This window comes from Salvelinus fontinalis, chromosome 24 (genome assembly GCF_029448725.1).
Source record: "Salvelinus fontinalis isolate EN_2023a chromosome 24, ASM2944872v1, whole genome shotgun sequence".
NCBI lineage: Eukaryota > Metazoa > Chordata > Actinopteri > Salmoniformes > Salmonidae > Salvelinus > Salvelinus fontinalis.
Genome location: NC_074688.1, coordinates 18,483,215 through 18,502,660, shown reverse-complemented (window position 1 = coordinate 18,502,660; position 19,446 = coordinate 18,483,215). Strand labels below are relative to the sequence as shown.

The 19,446-nt window shown below is 40.7% G+C and overlaps 1 protein-coding gene across 4 annotated transcripts in view; it reads right to left on the bottom strand.

The window, feature by feature from the left end:
* Window positions 1-19,446, bottom strand: part of LOC129822086 (alpha-2-macroglobulin-like) — a 42,865-nt gene that overhangs the window by 14,805 nt on the left and 8,614 nt on the right. For all 4 annotated transcript variants that reach the window (XM_055879992.1, XM_055879990.1, XM_055879991.1 and 1 more), the window contains 22 exons: window positions 13,378-13,398; window positions 12,875-13,040; window positions 12,671-12,755; window positions 10,057-10,207; window positions 9,816-9,936; window positions 9,359-9,468; window positions 9,056-9,226; window positions 8,509-8,742; window positions 8,217-8,283; window positions 7,988-8,133; window positions 7,660-7,809; window positions 5,949-6,104; window positions 5,649-5,736; window positions 5,295-5,445; window positions 1,966-2,191; window positions 1,759-1,885; window positions 1,505-1,626; window positions 1,363-1,414; window positions 1,195-1,278; window positions 879-1,055; window positions 384-459; window positions 15-171 (listed from right to left, as the gene is read on the bottom strand). In XM_055879992.1, coding sequence (XP_055735967.1) covers window positions 15-171; window positions 384-459; window positions 879-1,055; window positions 1,195-1,278; window positions 1,363-1,414; window positions 1,505-1,626; window positions 1,759-1,885; window positions 1,966-2,191; window positions 5,295-5,445; window positions 5,649-5,736; window positions 5,949-6,104; window positions 7,660-7,809; window positions 7,988-8,133; window positions 8,217-8,283; window positions 8,509-8,742; window positions 9,056-9,226; window positions 9,359-9,468; window positions 9,816-9,936; window positions 10,057-10,207; window positions 12,671-12,755; window positions 12,875-13,040; window positions 13,378-13,398 — 2,838 coding nt within the window. The remainder of the gene's footprint in view (window positions 1-14; window positions 172-383; window positions 460-878; window positions 1,056-1,194; window positions 1,279-1,362; window positions 1,415-1,504; window positions 1,627-1,758; window positions 1,886-1,965; window positions 2,192-5,294; window positions 5,446-5,648; window positions 5,737-5,948; window positions 6,105-7,659; window positions 7,810-7,987; window positions 8,134-8,216; window positions 8,284-8,508; window positions 8,743-9,055; window positions 9,227-9,358; window positions 9,469-9,815; window positions 9,937-10,056; window positions 10,208-12,670; window positions 12,756-12,874; window positions 13,041-13,377; window positions 13,399-19,446) is intronic.

The window sequence follows — 19,446 nt, the reverse complement described above, 5'->3', positions numbered from 1 at the left end:
ATCAATATAAATACCTTCATTCTGTTGTTAAAGAGTTCCCCCAATCTGACGAAACAGCCATGTTTGCCTTGTTGACGTTCCAGCCATGTCTTGGATTGCTCAATTTTTACCGGGTCAATATAAATGAAAGACTTTGCTTTGCCAAAGGATCTCAAAACAAAAGCAGTCAGCCTGAGAAAAGAGAACTTGATTTAATACCCACATAAAGTTGTCATAAACATGACTTAGAGCTTGACTCTACATGCAATGAGAGCTTATGTCAACTTATGTCACATCAATGGGCTCCCTGTCAAAGACAATGCCATTTGGTTGGCCAATACTTTATTGAAACAGACAGTTATGATGAGTTTACCAATAAGTGAATAACACATCCAGGTACTCACCAAGTGTTCCCTGTGACTTGTCCAAATGTGCTGTATGCACCATCAACATGCTTGTAGTTCAGCTGCCTTTGGTAACCTGTCAGTGAGTGTTTAAAGCAAACAGTAACCAAGTGTGTTTTATAGTTACTGAGTGTGCGCCCCAAATGGCACCCTATTCCCTAGTGTACTCTTTTGCCAGGAAAAAAGTAGGACACTATGTAGGGAATAGTGTGTCATTTGGGATTTAAAAAAATCTATATTCTATAATCAAATGATTTTAGCAAAACATCTAATGCTCTGTTGATAAGACACTGTAATGTCATCTGTGCTGTAGCTCTATAATTTACATGATAGCAGGGTCGTAGTCATTAGGGCACACTGTGGTGAAACGTTTAAAAATGTTCTTCAATGGAAAACAAAAACAAAGTGCTCTTATTGGACAAATCCAGCACTGTTTCAGTCAGTTTTCTTCCGTTTGGTGCCTAATCAATACGACTCATATTTTGAGGAACTTACCACTAGTGAGGAACTTGGTGGCCTTGTCTCGGATGGCTGGAGTGAGCTGTTCTGTGTTCCTCAGGTACTCCAGGATGTAGATATTGGGTGCGAGGAGGGCCATATTCTGCTCTCCACACCCATACGGCATCTGCAACAGTCCATCCAGGTTCTTGAGGGCCCGACCCAGGATGTCACCTACAGGGAAACATGGGACTTCTGTAATACTGTCCTCTTTAGCGAACAGCAGCATTATCATTGGAGAAAGGTTGCTTTTCCCACCACTACGCCTTTCTAAACTCACCAAGCCTCTAAATAATACAATGGTTTATTTTACCCAGGACTGAGAGGAAAATTCCATCAGATCCATCCACCACATTCTTGGGGAGTTGCAGTTCCACCTCCTCTGTCATAGTTACTCCTGTGGACACACAGATGATAAGATGAATGGAGATGATCAATTCAATCAAAGTGAACATTCAACGTTCATTCAGTACTGACTGACCAGTTGGACACAGCAACCAATTGTAGGTGTCGGTCTTCTCTGTGCCCTCAGCCTGAGAGGAGAGGATATTATTTTCAGTCAGAGGCAGTTACACTAGGTATCTGTACAACAGTACGTTCAGTCACAACAGTAGGCTACATACCATCACCAGGAGGCTCTGTGTGACTGTGTCGATGCGTCCTCTCTCCGGTACGTTCACAATCTCATTGTCACACGCCACGTGGGACTGGACAGCCTCTGCACTAACTGACACATTCAAAACCCCTACACGCACACACATTGACAGACAGAGTACACCACAAGTTACTAAAGATCCAATATGGTGACTGAGAGTACACAACTCAGGCTGACATCCATTCTGCTGTTTGAACGGTTGAATGAAGACTGGTGATTTACCCAGGATAGAGGGTGCCATTGTCCAACTGAAGGTCTTTCGTCCATTGGCACACAAGCATGATGAGTACTGGACATCCTTCAAGGGTGTGAGAGTGTAGTCTAAGGAGTGAGCTGGAGTCACAGAAACCTGCCAAATAGGAACACTTGTAAGATAACATGGAAAACTCATGAAACAACTCAAGAAACGATCATGTTGCGGTGCCGTACCATAATGCACTTGGACAGGTAGTTAAACACAATGGCTTTCAGCTCAAAGTGCTCTCCACGGATGATGGAGTAGGGCAGGGTTAGTTCCAGGAAGAAGGGCTGGAAGACTGTAAGTTTCACCGGAGGAGCCAGACCGAAGCCACCAGGGGCCAGGCAGAATGCCTCTGTCTCCCATGTGGTGATCGTGTCTGGGACCATGAGGGGCACATATGCTGATCCAGACTCCCTGTAATGCAGAGGTCAGAGTTCAAACAGAAAGATACTAAGTGTCCCATGGAGAACAATGGAGTATGACTTTACAAATTCTTTGAACACTGTTTCTTTAAATGTTTTTAAATATATTTAAGCTTCATCTAACCGGGGAGTCCTATTGAGGTCAGAAGCCTACAGTAGGTAAAAGTGGAGCAAGTTGAGCCACCCTTGTTTCTAGGAAACCATACACAAAATTAATAATTTGACCAAATATTTAGGAAGATAAATAATTTCATGGAGTCTGTGAAAGAAGAAACCATATGAAAAAAGTGGTCAGCAAGTCAGGTTCAGAAAACACATGTTCACCAAGTCAAATAAATGTATTCTGTTAGCGGTTTCACTATGATTGTATCTAAACCAAAGTAGATCATTGTAAGATTGTTCTACACAACAGTTGGGATCTGTATAAGATTTTAAAAAATTGATGTCCTAAACCTCGCATGAAAGTGCATCTCTGTAGCTGTGTGGGCAAATATAGTGAAAAAAATTTGTCTTTGGGTAAATTGAGCTGATGGCCATGGGGTAAGTTGAGCCATTGGTAAATTGAGCTGATGGCCATGGGGATAGTTGAGCCATTGGTAAATTGAGCTGATGGCCATGGGGTAAGTTGAGCCAATGGTAAATTGAGCTGATGGCCATGGGGTAAGTTGAGTCAATGGTAAATTGAGCTGATGGCCATGGGGTAAGTTGAGCCAATGGTAAATTGAGCTGATGGCCATGGGGTAAGTTGAGCCAATGGTAAATTGAGCTGATGGCCATGGGGTAAGTTGAGTCAATGGTAAATTGAGCTGATGGCCATGGGGTAAGTTGAGCCAATGGTAAATTGAGCTGATGGCCATGGGTTAAGTTGAGCCATTGGTAAATTGAGCTGATGGCCATGGGGTAAGTTGAGTCAATGGTAAATTGAGCTGATGGCCATGGGGTAAGTTGAGCCAATGGTAAATTGAGCTGATGGCCATGGGGTAAGTTGAGCCAATGGTAAATTGAGCTGATGGCCATGGGGTAAGTTGAGCCAATGGTAAATTGAGCTGATGGCCATGGGGTAAGTTGAGCCAATGGTAAATTGAGCTGATGGCCATGGGGTAAGTTGAGTCAATGGTAAATTGAGCTGATGGCCATGGGGTAAGTTGAGCCAATGGTAAATTGGGCAAATTTAAGTGTTTTCTTCCTAGGCGTAAAGCAAGGCAATATCGCTGGGATATTTCATTATTTTGTATTTGTTTTTTATTTAGAGCTGTAAACCCAAAGACTTCCAGTCCTTGCGTTATCGCAAATTACAAATTGTTTTTTTTAGGTGTTAAAGGATGCTTAGCAAAGAAGTGTTTGTGATTGTGTTGAATTGTGTTTGGGAAATAAAGATAGACATGGTTTTAGAAAGGTAGTGGTAATATTTCATTCAGAACAGACATTTGTAGGCAACCTAACTAACCCTATCACGCGACTCAATTTACTCCATACCGGAGGTAAATCTTTGTTAGAAAAAGTACGGTGTTTTGCTTGACAGAGTAATGCTGAATGTAAAACAAATCTAAATGTACCCCACTCTCCCCTACTTTGTAATGCAGTTTAATGAGGTACCGGTTCCTAATCTAACTACTACTGTATGTTTTGATATAGACCAGTCGGTAGTTTAGCAACAAAACCGACACGTGTGGAAATATGGAGCAAAACAGACGGGGTTGGCTTAGATTGTTGACAACATCTAAACTATATTTTGCCTTCAAATGTCTATTGAAAACATAAATACATTTGCACAATGAGCACTTGTCGTCTCTCAAATACATTGTTACAGTTGTTGGTAGCTAGCTAGCAAATTTTACCTGCAACAAGTACATTTGATGGAAACACATCTCTGGTAGGAAAATAAGCATATTGTTTTTATGCAGATTTTAGAACATATTCACATGGAAATCTGTCGCCAATTGGATGGAAACCTAGCTATGGTTTTCATAAGGTAGTGGTAATATTTAATTCAGTTCAGAAATTTGTAGGCAGGTTAATTGACTCTATCCCGTGGCTCAACTTACCCCATACCTGGGGTGTTGTGCCAAGAGACCACTTTTTTTGGTCACGCTATGTTTTCAATCTGTAATGTATACATTCATTCTGATTATTTCCAGGGATACACAACATCCTGTCACGCCCTGATCTGTTTCACCTGTGATCTGATCTGTTTCCCCTTGTGATTGTCTCCACCCCCTCCAGGTGTCACTTATTTTCCCCAGCGTATTCATCCCTCTGTTTCCTGTCTTTCTGTGCCAGTTCGTCTTGTATGTTTCCAAGTTAACCAGCGGTCTTGCATTCTCCTTTTTCTAGTCCTCCTGGTTTTGACCCTTGCCTGTTTCTGGACTTTGTACCTGCCTGCCTGACCATTCTGCCTGCCTTGACCACGAGCCTGTCTGCCACTCTACCTCCTGGACTCTGATCTGGTTTTGACCTTTTTGTCTGTCCATGACCATTCTCACCCTTTTGGATGAATAAACATTGTAAGACTCCAACCATCTGCATTTGGGTCTCGCCTTGTGCTCTGATACATCCTGAAATATATGTCTATCTTTGTTAGAAATAATACTGTATTTCACTTGACAGTGAATGTAAAAGTGTCTCATTTTACCCCACTCTCCCCTACTGTGTAATGCAGTTTAATGAGTTACAGGTTCCTAACCGACAAAATGCGCAATTATGGAGCAAAACAGACGGGGTTGGCTTAGATTGTTGACATCTAAACTATATTTTGCCTTCAAATGTCTATTGAAAACATAAATACATTTGCACAATGAGCACTTGTCGTCTCTCAAATACATCGTTACAGTTGTTGGTAGCTAGATAGCAAATGTTTTGCCATATTAGCATAGACATGACATGAGTCAAAACACCACAAAACAAGACATGGTATCAATAGCAAGATACAACGAGCTGAAACGAGAAACCTACGATTCCCCACATGGCAGCCTCTTGTTATTGTTGCTAACTATGTGACCGTTCAGAATCATAACATCACCTTCTGCCTCATCGATGTGCGCGCATTATTTTAGTGACGTTTATAAGGCAACAGCCTCACTGTGCAGTGCTCTTACCCAACTTCCACAAGATCCCATATCCACGTCTCAGGGAAGAAGGTACGGACCGTCTGTATGGTATCAACAAATCTGTCACCTTCTACTACACGCAGTAAAGATCGATTACGTATCCCACCCTTGACTCCAGGGTGGCGTCTGTAGGCTACAACTAAAACAAAGAATAGTCATTATTCTCGTGTTAGAATCAGCCTGGTCAAACCAGATTGAATACTGCTTTCAACGGTGATGCATGCAGCATTCAGACTGGTTTAACCAGGCTATATTAGAATAACAAAAGCTATACATTTCCCAAGATTCACTGAATTCTTCTGGCAATGACAAGAGTAAAAGGTGTGAAGGAGGACATCTCACCATGGGCCCTATTGTACTCTTTCCTTTTGTACCTGAGACAGGAAGATACTCTTATAACCAGATTAGTTGCCAGCTTCAGTCCCAATTTCTAGAAATGTCAGAATCACAAACAAGACAGCTCAATATTAATGAATATCTCTGAATTTTATATTTCTATTCTGTAGGTGTTTTTCAGCCTCAAACAGGGTATTTTAGCAATTAATAATTTAAGAAGATGTATGCATGGTATCAGGATGTTGACTGATTCTTACGAGAGAGGAAAAGAGGCTTCAAGTTAAGAGAAAACAAGGCTGAAGTTACCTTAAAAACTTCATGAGGTTCATTTCCCTCCTCAGTTTGTCTTGGGTATGGCCTTGCGTACCAGTACTTCATTGATTTTACACGTAAACATGCTACTGAATCGTCCAGCTGGTAGGGAATGTGTGTTGTCTCCTTGACTGGTAACAAATCAAATATCTGGAATGGGATAACAGTAACATTAACTTGTTCACTGGACACAAAACAGAAGAAAACAGACTGTTACCGTGAAGGACCACTTGGACTTGTCTAAAAATAAACGTTCAATTTCATTTTCCATTGCTAAACGTTATTAACCCTCATACTACCGACCCCAGAGGCATATTTTTCATCTTAGCCCAAAGGTGGTTTATTGAAATCTTAAAATGTTCATGACTTTGACAATCAACTTGTTCTTAGTGTTTCTGTATCAATATAGACTTTGGGGTCATTTCGATCCCAGCCCAAAACACCTAATTCCACCTATAGTAATGAGATAGATAGGACCCTTATAATAATTTATGTTTATTTGTAGACATAATAACAAATTACCCATACTGACCTGTATCAGTGGTGTTGACCAGATAGACAGATTATCTTCAGAGATATAGCTCCCCATGTACCCACCTAAGATTGCATTTTTGGGGGGGAAAATACTTATTTTCCACCATAATTTGCAAATAAATTCATTAAAAATCCTACAATGTGATTTTCAGGATTTTTTTAAGTGGGAGAACTTGCACAATTGGTGGCTGACTAAATACTTTTTTGCCCCACTGTATGTGTACAAAACCAAAATGAATTCACTTTTCTGCATATAAAAATCTGCCAATAGTATAAAAAGCCTGCCAATGGTATAAATACTTGATAGAACTGCAATACCGAACTTAGATACACTCTGAATCTACACAGAAAGCTGTACCGGTGTGTAGTCTCTGAAAAGTAGTTATTCTAGGGCAAATCTAAAAAAGTATTTATTTGAATCCAGGTTTCTCTGGAGATGTAATATTAAGTTATACATATCCTCAGAGGGTGGAGGGGACCTGTATCAGTGATTTTGACAAGATAGAAAGATCACCTGCATAAATGAAGCTCCTTTTGTTCTCGGCTATGTTTTAAACTGGTTATAAATGGCAATAGTTTTTACCACATAATATGACAAAATTTGTATTTACTTCAAAATTCTAAAAACGAAATGATGCTATAATCAAATTATGGTAAATTTTGTTTTTAGCACTTATGTGGATTGTGCGTTGGAAACAGCACATTATTTAAGGAACAAATTTATATTTTCGGTTTACAAAATATGCTAATTAACTGTAATTTTGCAGAAATAGTCTGTTTTGGTTAATTTTATTTCAGATAACATTATTTACATGTCTAATGATGTTTTGAATTAAGTTGATATGTTGCTATGATTGTTGTTTTTTCCAACAGTTTCTTCTTGGGGTCAAAATGACCCCAGTTGGTAATCCATGTATGTAAAATATGTTAGCATGACGGTTAATATTGCAATAATAAAACAACCCAGACTATTAACTCATTAAGTACCAATAGGGAGGTGCTTTTCAGTTGATGAAAGTACACCAAATGGCCAACAGTGACCAGACCCACTCCAAGTCTGCCGTTGTCACTTCTTAGTCCCCTGAAGCTGGTTGTATTACCAGCACCACAACAGCTGTTTATATGGTGGTACTGTATGACCGTTGATATTCACTACACCGAGCTCTGTTACCTTGTCAGCATCCAGCCTCTTCCCTGGCTCCATGATGTGAACACTCTGGTCCACAGCACTGAGGCCACAGAGGGAGCCGGGCTGGGCCGAGAGCTGTAGGGTGTTCTCCTCCCCTGGAACTGCTTGTGAGGGTGAGAACTCCACCGACACCTGGTGCACATGACATACATAAGTGTACATTATACACCTTTATACAAGGAATGATATCTATGTGCATGGAAATACTTGACACTATTTATACCTTCCATAAAATTAACATAGTATGTTTGTGACGTGCAGAAGTCAGAGGGTATAACACACGAAGAAGCATGGCCACATATACACACACCTTGTGCCTGAAGCATTTCTCAGTGGGAAAGTTCATGCTGTGGGCGATGACAGTCTCACTGGGTAGCATACTGTACACAAGAACCTGTACCACAGGCGCCATCTCTGGAACCACTGCCAACTTCAAAGTAACTTCACCCTCAGTTGCTGTAACGCAAGAGCATGTCACACTGTCATTGTCATCAAGCACCTTCCAGTAGGTTCATAATTACTTAATGAAACTCCCTCACCAGGACTCCCGTGCTGCACGGTAACCTTCATGTGTCCATGCTGAACTATCACCCCTCTGGATAAGGCCTGGAGGAGGGAAAGGGTAAAACACTTGTCCCAGTTATTCCATCAAGTCAGCAAGAATATGATGAGAAGTGCTGGTGTTGTATAGAGACAACCTTCCTTTGAAGATGAGATGTTGGGACTGTCTGAAATGACCCTGGTCAAAAGTAGCACACTAGAGAATAGGGTGCCATTTTGGACTCACCCTGGGTTTGCAGGTTGTCACAACTTGTTCCTGGTTCTACTCACCAGGTAGATGACATCCACTAAACCCTTTGGGACAGTCTCCCCTACGATGGCATACTGGATGGTGATTGACACTTCCTCCCAACACGACAGTGGGTTTTCCATCTTCTGAATAGCCAGAGAGCTGGATGTTTTACTGTGAGGGGCAGTGGGCTGGATCAGTGAGAGTTTGCGGTGCCCTCTTTTGAAATAAGGGACCCTATATTTAATTTTCTTCACCTTTGGTGTGTTGCTAACCTGGAAATCAACAGAGGAGAGAGAGAGTATGACTAAAGGCCCAATCCCAAATCGACCCTTAGACCCTATGCCATATATAATTGTGGAGATCTGAGAGGATTCGTTTTTTTTATTTGACAGGTGTAAGCAATAGAGTATGTCAACATCTCCACCTTGCCCTCTGATAAGCTAGGTGGAAGTTTCACCATAGTGTTTGTTATACACATGGTATCTTCTCAGATCTCAACAAGAGCATGATAGGCCAGAGGGTGTAGGTTCAATGGTGTGCGCTGGAATCATCAGTCTTCCAAAACATAGAAGAAATCATACTTACTATGAGGTTAATATTCTTTTTGGGCATTCTGGTTGTGTTGAGGGAGAAACTGGCAATACCATGACTGTCCGTGATCAGGGTCTGGAGATGATGTGAGGACCAGTCTTTCTCCTCCAAAAGGTAGACTAACATGTCTGAGATAGGTGTGTTGTTGAAGTGAACAACGTTTATCTGAGGAAAAAGGGGGGGAAAGTTGTAAGTAGTGATGCTACTTGTGTCACTGTTAAAACAGGAATGTCAAAGACAAATGGCATCTACAATTCAACTAAGTCTAAGAAACAATATCACTGGATTTGGACGCACCTTGCCCTCGATAATTGATCCATGCTCATAGATTTTGGGTGTGTCAACAAATGTGAGTTTTCCAATCACATAGGAGAGCTCAATGTGTTTTTCCTTTGACTGTGTAATACCTGTCAAAGGAAAACAAAAGAAAATAGGAGGGTTTATTTCACAACTACACATGCTACCATGATGCACATTGGCAGTTCACAATGCAGAAGCTGAATTCCAGCGCAGCTTACTCAATGTATTAAAAACATGATTACAAACAGAAGACATGAATAAAAACAGCATAATATGAGGATGTAGCACCAAAGGTCAAATACGCAGGTCATGCCAATCTTCATAATCTAATTAAACATGCAATCTTGACATTATGTAATTCACTCTCAAGAAAAAAAAAAACTTTTTCATTTGACTTCAGGCAAATGTTGTCATCACTTCTACCGTCTCCAAATTCTTATGATAAATGACTTGCCTGTCCCCTCCTCCTCTACTTTGGCATTAAAACTCAGCCTGTCTATGAGCATTTTCTGGCCAGCATCCTTTGTGAAAATGAACATGTTGAAGACATGAGAAGCACAGCCAGTTTGGTCCATCTGGGAAAAGCAAGCAAAACCACACACATTAAGAAATGATTTAAATAAATGAACCAGATCACATTCAAATGTAATATGATAGTAAAACAAGTTATAGTTTCTTCAGGAAAGCATACATACCTCTATTGACTCTTTATGGCAGGGGGGTGTATAATCAGGAACTCCTTCTGGATTTTTCTCATCAATTCTTATTGGTATCAATACATTGGGAACTAAGGGTCGGCACAACTCTACCTCTGCTTTGCCAGGTACAGGCTGCCCATACGTGTATCTGATTTGATTTCATAATAAAACACAAACATACATCAGACACATCAACTATCATACATTTCCTACATAGAGAGACATGCCATATTATATGTCTCATATGAGACATTGTAAATCTCATACATGCGTGCTTATAACAATACATTATAATGTTTTTACCTGCAAGCTTTTAAGTAAAGTGTTTCCAAAATTGTCAATCGATCTGGACCAGTATTCATAAAGCCTATCAGAGTATGCGTCTTGATCTAGGATCAGTTTTAACTTTTGGATCTAATGAACAAGATCTCATGTACAGGGGGAGCCTTATCCTAGGTCAGCAATCCTACTCTGAGATGCTTTATGAATACTGGCACAGCTGTTCATGTACTGTACGTGCCACTGTCCCAAACCTTTGAAGTCTCAGGGTACTCATAAGAACAGTTTATGACATTGAGCAGTAGCATTGTAGGTCTTCAACTACAAAAGTACATTTCTTAAAGAAAACGTGTGTTTGCTAGCTTGTCTTGAGTATTTATGGTTGTGAGATAAGCTATAGTAGTGGTAGTGACTGCAGTAGTAATGGTAGTGACTGCAGTAGTAGTGGTAGTGACTGCAGTAGTAGTGGTAGTGACTGCAGTAGTAATGGTAGTGACTGCAGTAGTAGTGGTAGTGACTGCAGTAGTAGTGGTAGTGACTGCAGTAGTAGTGGTAGTGACTGCAGTAGTAATGGTAGTGACTGCAGTAGTAGTGGTAGTGACTGTAGTAGTAATGGTAGTGACTGTAGTAGTAATGGTAGTGACTGTAGTAGTAATGGTAGTGACTGCAGTAGTAGTGGTAGTGACTGCAGTAGTAGTGGTAGTGACTGCAGTAGTAGTGGTAGTGACTGCAGTAGTAGTGGTAGTGACTGCAGTAGTAGTGGTAGTGACTGCAGTAGTAGTGGTAGTGACTGCAGTAGTAGTGGTAGTGACTGCAGTAGTAATGGTAGTGACTGCAGTAGTAATGGTAGTGACTGCAGTAGTAGTGGTAGTGACTGTAGTAGTAATGGTAGTGACTGCAGTAGTAATGGTATTGACTGCAGTAGTAATGGTAGTGACTGCAGTAGTAGTGGTAGTGACTGCAGTAGTAATGGTGATGACTGCAGTAGTAATGGTAGTGACTGCAGTAGTAGTGGTAGTGACTGCAGTAGTAGTGGTAGTGACTGCAGTAGTAATGGTAGTGACTGCAGTAGTAGTGGTAGTGACTGCAGTAGTAGTGGTAGTGACTGCAGTAGTAATGGTGGTGACTGCAGTAGTAGTGGTAGTGACTGCAGTAGTAATGGTAGTGACTGCAGTAGTAATGGTAGTGACTGCAGTAGTAATGGTAGTGACTGCAGTAGTAGTGGTAGTGACTGTAGTAGTAATGGTAGTGACTGCAGTAGTAATGGTATTGACTGCAGTAGTAATGGTAGTGACTGCAGTAGTAGTGGTAGTGACTGCAGTAGTAATGGTGATGACTGCAGTAGTAATGGTAGTGACTGCAGTAGTAGTGGTAGTGACTGCAGTAGTAGTGGTAGTGACTGCAGTAGTAATGGTAGTGACTGCAGTAGTAGTGGTAGTGACTGCAGTAGTAGTGGTAGTGACTGCAGTAGTAATGGTGGTGACTGCAGTAGTAGTGGTAGTGACTGCAGTAGTAGTGGTAGTGACTGCAGTAGTAATGGTAGTGACTGCAGTAGTAATGGTAGTGACTGCAGTAGTAATAGTAGTAGTGGTAGTGGTAGTAATAGTAATAGTAGTAGTAGTAGTGGTAGTAATAGTAGTAGTGGTAGTAATAGTAATAGTAGTAGTAGTAATGGTAGTAGTAGTAATAATAGTAGTAGTAGTGGTAGTAGTAGTAGTAATAGTGGTAGTAGTAGTAGTAGTAGTAGCGGTAGTAGTAGTAATAGTAGTAGTAGTATTATGATTAGTAGTAGTAGTGGTAGTAATAGTAATAGTAGTAGTGGTAGTAGTAGTAGAAGTGACTGCAGTGTTAGTGGTATTAGTAGTGACTGGTAAATGGTAGCATTAAGCTGTATTGAAGAAATCTAAGTTGGGTCAGTCTGCACATCTGAAATCCAAAATGTACTATTCTAGTCTATGGCGCTCTGTGCAAGCTTTGAGCTTTGAGGAAGCACACTAATTAGTCATTAGCTGTCATTACCTAGACCTGGGTTCAAATAATTATTTTCTATGCATCAGTATTTTCAAATAATGTGGCCAAATCAACTACTTCTATTTGAAGTACTTGACAGTATTTTCATATAATTTCCTATAAATATCCTACTATTTGAAAATATTTTAAATTACTTGTTTCCAAATACATTCATTTAAATACCCCTATGACTAAACAGACCTGGGTTTAAATGCATGGGGTATTTAAATATTTGAATTTGAAAATGCACTTGAAAATGCACTTGACTTTTGAGTAATGTGTAACTACAGTGCATTACAGAACAGAGATAGTGTTGACTCACGTTGCACACACTTCTACTTTATACTCCTCTTGAACAACGCTGATCTCATCGGCGAAGTTCATTTTGATCTCAAACTTTGGCAAAACTAGAGATAAGAGAACAGCAGGCAACTCATGAATGTTCCAGGATTGTGATGCATTGATTCAACTTCCAGATCCATAATATTACCTAGCATGAAAGGTCAAATAAAGAAGCTCTACTTACCATACTTTTCTACCTTGTAGCGATGATATATTTTGTTTTCACCAATCCACACTACAATAGCATAGGATCCTACGGGTGCTTCAGAGTTCAGGGGGTAAGAAAGCTGCAGAATGTTGCCACTGGATGTAGTATTGACCCACTGTCCAATCCTGTTCTGATGAACATCCTGTTGGTTCATAGAACAAGGGACACATGTAGCAGGGTGCAACATTGTGGAACGTTCAGATACAAATTATGTTATGTAGGCCAAACATGCCTGTCTGACATGAAGAGTAAAGAGTCACATCAGCTCTATTCATGACATTTCTATCTGCAAAGTTCTGAGGTTTGCTTGCTGAAGGTGGCCCAGATGTGATCACATAAAGCTGATAGGAAGTCTTCTGGTAACTGCCATGTAGAAATGAATGATGACCTACAGGACCTAGCTGGTGGAGTCATTGTCTTATAATGTACTAGTATTTACAGTGAGTCATCATACATTGATAGACTATTAAGGGTCTTACCTGCAGTTCCACAATGTTGTACTGTGAAAGGAAAGACAAAAGATTGGTTAATGTTTTATGAACTCTCAAATTCCCCAAAAATCTACAGAGTCCCCAAAAATCTACAGAGGAGCATAGCAGATATCTACAACCGTAGGAACTAGCCAGGCGATTGGCTTTGTCTCTTCAAGTAGACATCACACGTAGCATTTGCATCTGACTGGGACTCTAACATCAATTTAGTAGATCAACTCAATCTCATGAAAGAAAATCATATACTGTACATTCCAATCTAACCTTTTATGAAATTGAAAACCCCATGTCCTGTGGTGAATGTTTGAGGACCTTCAAATCAGTCTACGCAGGTTTACTTAGAGAACCTCTGTAGATATGTACTTTTGCCCTGAGTGCTAACTGTTTGTGTAGTCTGATTAAACAAACACAGGCTAAAAAGCATACCTTCACATATTTGGATTTTACCCAATCGTTTCCCATTTCCAAAGTCTTATTGTTCATGGAGTACTGACGAGACATGTATGACATGGGGTGGCTAGTTGATTGCTGAATTTAAATAAGCATTTACAGTATACTGTACATAATAATCTTTGTCCAAACCAGTATGGCCAATAGGGCAGGAGCCTAACTCCTGTTTCTGTAGTGTGAGGTAGTCTGGACAGAACACTAGTCTGTCACCGGGGGCGATTGTACACCAGGAAGGCCTGAAAATATTTTTGGTATCTCAGATTGTTCTGGCCATTCTCACATTGAAAATTAATTGGAATGAACGATGTTTCATGCGCTTTTTACATTTGAATCACAAACCATTTAAAAAAAGGATGAAAGTGACCATTTTAGACCTGTTTTACACCCATGCCTCTTTTAAGACTCCATGATCCATGAACCGCACATGATAAAGACATCATCTTGGTGTCATTACACTCCTTATAGTGTGCTCTAAAATATGGAGCATGTGTTGATTCAGGAATAAAAATGTTCACGTTAATTTATACTAAGTTAAAATATGAATGTGAATATCACAAAAGTGCCCTTTATGATTGAGCTTTTTTTAGACATACTGTTTGAAACAATATACCCTTCAAACGCATCATAATTACAGTGGTGCTCTGCTATTTTTGAAGATATGACCCATTTAATACATCAACATGTACATTATACTGTAGGTCAATAACCAATCATATACAGCAAATCACCAGCAAACAGAGTTCTCTTTGATTACATTTCCCATTCACAGTGGTACTGGTGCTCATAAAATGTATCATAACTTATAAAATAGCAGAGCACCCACTCTGGAAATTTGATGTACAGGAGTATATTGTTTAAAACTATTGTGGAGATGGTGATTGAATTCAGGAAGCATCCCTCACTATCTCTCCCCCTTGAATCATTGGATCAGCTGTAAGCATGGCTGAGTGTCACGACTTCTGCCGAAGTCGTTGCCTCTCCTTGTCCGGGCGGTGTTCGGCGGTCGACTTCACCGGTCTTCTAGCCATCATCGATCCATTTTTCATTTTCCATTGGTTTTGTCTTGTCTTCCCACACACCTGTTGTCAATCCCATTCATTACCTGTTGTGTATTTAACCCTCTGTTTCCCTTCATGTGTTTGTCAGAGATTGTTTTATGTCAAGTGTTGTTTTATTAGTGTATAGGTGTGCGACGGGTCCTCGTACCCATTTTATTTTGATGTATGTATATTTCTCGTGTTTGGAGCATGTCATGGACATTTATTAAAAGGCTCCATATACACTTCGTTTACTCTCCTGCGCCTGACTTCCCTGCCACCTATACACACGACGTTGACAGAATCTCTGACCAACACATGAAGGGAAACAGAGGGTTAAATACACAACAGGTAATGAATGGGATTGACAACAGGTGTGTGGGAAGACAAGACAAAACCAATGGAAAATGAAAAATGGATCGATGATGGCTAGAAGACCGGTGAAGTCGACTGCCGAACACCGCCCGGACAAGGAGAGGCAACGACTTCGGCAGAAGTCGTGACACTGAGACATTCAAATTCCTGGGGACCATCATCTCCCACAACCTCAAGTGGCAGGACAACCTCACAGCGATCACCAATAAACCACACCAGCGGATATACTTCTTACGTCAGCTGAAGAAATGTAAACTCTCACGCACAATTCTGGTTCAGTTCTACGCAACCATTATCGAGCTTATACTCATCTCCTTGATCACTTTCTGGTTTGGGAATGCGTCTGCCTGGTCCAAGGGCGAACTGCAATGGATTGTCCGGTCTGCTGAGAGGGTCACCGGGTGCCACCTGCCCTCCATCGAGGTCCTGCACGATTCCAGAGCATGGAAGCATGCAGATAAGATCAACCCTGACCCCTTTCACTCCATCTTCCAAAGACTCCCCTCTGGCAAACGGTTCAGGTCAATCACAAACAAACCTCCCACCACTTGAACAGCTTCTTCCCACGGGCCGTGGCCCAAATCACCTGGTCCACGATGATCTTCTCATTACTATGCACTCTGCACTATCATCCAAGAACTGCGCACTTCTCTTTGCACTATTCGCACATCCTAAAATGCTTTTTTTTCATATACAGTTGGGTCTGAAATTATAGACACTCTTGACGAGGATGTGCAAAAATTACTGTGTAAAATAAATAAAAATTATACTGGGAAGTTATATTATAATAATACAATTGCTCAGAGAAATATATTTTGTTTAACAAGGAGGGTGTAGAAGTCAAAATTATTGACAGCCCTGTTTTCAATAGGTTTCATTACCTCACTTTGTGAAGATAATGGCACCGAGCCTTTTTCAAAAAAATGTTTTATGAGTTGGAGAACATATAGGGAGGAATCTTAGACCATACAGAATCCTTCCAGATTCTTGACATCCTTCGTCTGCGCTTATGGACTGTCATCTTCAATTCAAACCACAGGTTTTCAATGTGTTTTAAGTCCAGAGACTGAGATGGCGATTCCAAAAGGTTGATTTTGTGACCATCATTTCTTTGTGGATTTCAATGTGTGCTTGGGGTTATTGTTTTGCTGGTAGATCCACTTGCAGCCAAGTTTCCACCTCCTGGCAGAGGCCAAAATGTCCTGGTACTGAATAAAGTTCATGATGCCGTTGACCTTAACAAGGGCCCCAGGACCAGTGAAAGCAAAAAAGCCCAAATAACATCCAACACCATATTTTACAGTAGGTATGGGGTTCTTTTCGAAGCCTCACTGTACATATTTCCCCGACTGCACATCATCATGTGTAGGGTGCCGTCTTTCGGATGGGACGTTAAACGAGTGTCCTGACTCTCTGAGGTCATTAAAGATCCCATGGCACTTATCGTAAGAGTAGGGGTGTTAACCCCGGTGTCCTGGCTAAATTCCCAAGCTGTCCCTCATACCATCACGGTCACCTAATCATCTCCAGCTTACAATTGGCTCATTCATCCCCCTCCTCTCCCCTGTAACTATTCCCCAGGTCATTGCTGTAAATGAGAATGTGTTCTCAGTCAACTTACCTGGAAAAATAACGGTTAAATAACGGTAAATGCTTCATATATTTATACATCCCTTCATACATAATTTATATTGTAGCTATGTTTTTTTAGTGAACCTTGTAGTTCTTATACTACAGTGTACATAGCACAGGAGGTTGGTTGCACCTTAATTGGGGAGGACGGGCTCATGGTAATCCCTGGAGGGGATTAGTGGAATGGTTTCCAGGTGTTTGACGCCATTCCATTTGCTCCGTTCCAGTCATTATTATGAGCCGTTCTCCCCTCAGCAGCCTCCACTAGTAAATACTGTACATACCGCATGTGGATTTGGTTAAAACTCTGCTTCTACATAAGTTGTGTGTATATCCTGTTTATTGTCTGTCTGTATATTCTTATTGTGGCAGCACCATTTTAGTCAAATTCCAGGACATGTAAATGTAAATGTATATATATATATATATATATATATATATATATATATATATATATATATATATATATATATATATATAGACAGTTGAAGTCAGAAGTTTACATAAACCTTAGCCAAATACATTTAAACTCAGTTATTCACAATTCCTGACATTTAATCAGAGAAAAAAATCCCTGTCTTAGATCAGTTAGGATCACCACTTTATTTTAAGAATGTGAAATGTCAGAATAATAGTAGAGAGAATGATTAATTTCAGCTTTTATTTCTTTCATCACATTCCCAGTGGGTCAGAAGTTTACATACACTCAATTAGTATTTGGTAGCATTGCCTTTACATTGTTTAACTTGGGTCAAATGTTTTGGGTAGCCTTCCACAAGCTTCCCACAATAAGTTGGGAGAATTTTGGCCAATTCCTCCTGACAGAGCTGGTGTAACTGAGTCAGGTTTGTAGGCCTCCTTGCTCGCACACGCTTTTTCAGTTCTGCCAACAAATTTTCTGTATGCTTGAGGTCAGGGCTTTGTGATGGCCACTCCAAGCTTGACTTTGTTTCCTTAAGCCATTTTGCCACAACTTTGGAAGTATGCTTGGGGTCATTGTCTATTTGGAAGACCCATTAGCGACCAAGCTTTAACTTCCTGACTGATGTCTTGAGATGTTGCTTCAATAGATCCACATAATTTTCCATCCTCATGATGCCATCTATTTTGTGAAATGCACCAGTCCCTCCTGCAGCAAAGCAGCCCCACAACATACTGCCACCCCTGTGCTTCACGGTTGGGATGGTGTTCTTCGGCTTGCAAGCCTCCCCCTTTATCCTCCAAACATAATGATGGTCATTATGGCCAAAAGAAGACATTTCTCCAAAAAGTACGATCTTTGTCACCATGTGCAGTTGCAAACCATAGTCTGGCTTTTTTATTGCGGTTTTGGAGCAGTGGCTTTTTCCTTGCTGAGCTGCCTTTCAGATTACATCGATACAGGACTCGTTTTACTGTGGATATAGATACTTTTGTACCTGTTTCCTCCAGCATCTCCACAAGGTCCTTTGCTGTTGTTCTGGGATTGATTTGCTCTTTTCGCACAAAAGTACATTCATCTCTATGAGACAGAACACGTCTCCTTCCTGAGCGGTATGACGGCTGCGTGGTCCCTTGGTGTTTATACTTGCATACTATTGTTTGTGCAGATGAACGTGGTACCTTCAGGCATTTAGAAATTGCTCCCAAGGATGAACCAGACTTGGCTGATTTCTTTTGATTTTCCCATGATGTCAAGCAAAGAGGCACTGAGTTTGAAGGTAGGCCTTGACATATATCCACAGGTACACCTCCAATTGACTCAAATGATTTCAATTAGCCTATCAGAAGCTTCTTAATTGAATTTTTCAATTAATGGCACAGTCAACTCAGTGTATGTACATTTCTGACCCACTGGAATTGTGATACAGTGAGTTATAAGTGAAATAATCTGTCTGTAAACAATTGTTTGAAAAATTACTTGTGTCACGCACAAAGTAGATGTCCTAACCGACTTGTCAAAACTATAGTTTGTTAACAAGAAATTTGTGGATATACATATCTTTAAAAAAAATATTTTCCTTTATTATTTCCCGCAAACCCTACCACCACTCCCCTACCTCACCTCGCTTAACTGGTCCCACCAGAGATGAAACCTCTCTCATCGTCACTCAACGCCTAGGTTTACCTCCACTGTACTCACATCCAACCTACCATACCCTTGTCTGTATATTTTGCCCTGAATCTATTCTACCATGCCCAGAAATCTGCTCCTTTTATTCTCTGTTCCAAACGCATTAGACAACCATTTCTAATAGCCTTTAGCCGTACCCTTATCCTACTCCTCCTCTGTTCCTCTAGTGATGTAGAGGTTAACCCAGGCCCTGTAGTCCCCAGTACCACATCTATTCCCCAGACGCTATCATTTGTTGACTTCTGTAACCGTTAAAGCCTTGCATGTTAACATCAGAAGCCTCCTCCCTAAGTTTGTTTTATTTACTGCTTTAGCACAATCCGCCAACCCTGATGTTCTAGCCGTGTCTGAATCCTGGCTTAGGAAGGCCACCAAAAATTCTGACATTTTCATCCCCAACTACAACCTTTTCCGCCAAGATAGAACTGCCAAAGGGGGCGGGGTCACAAT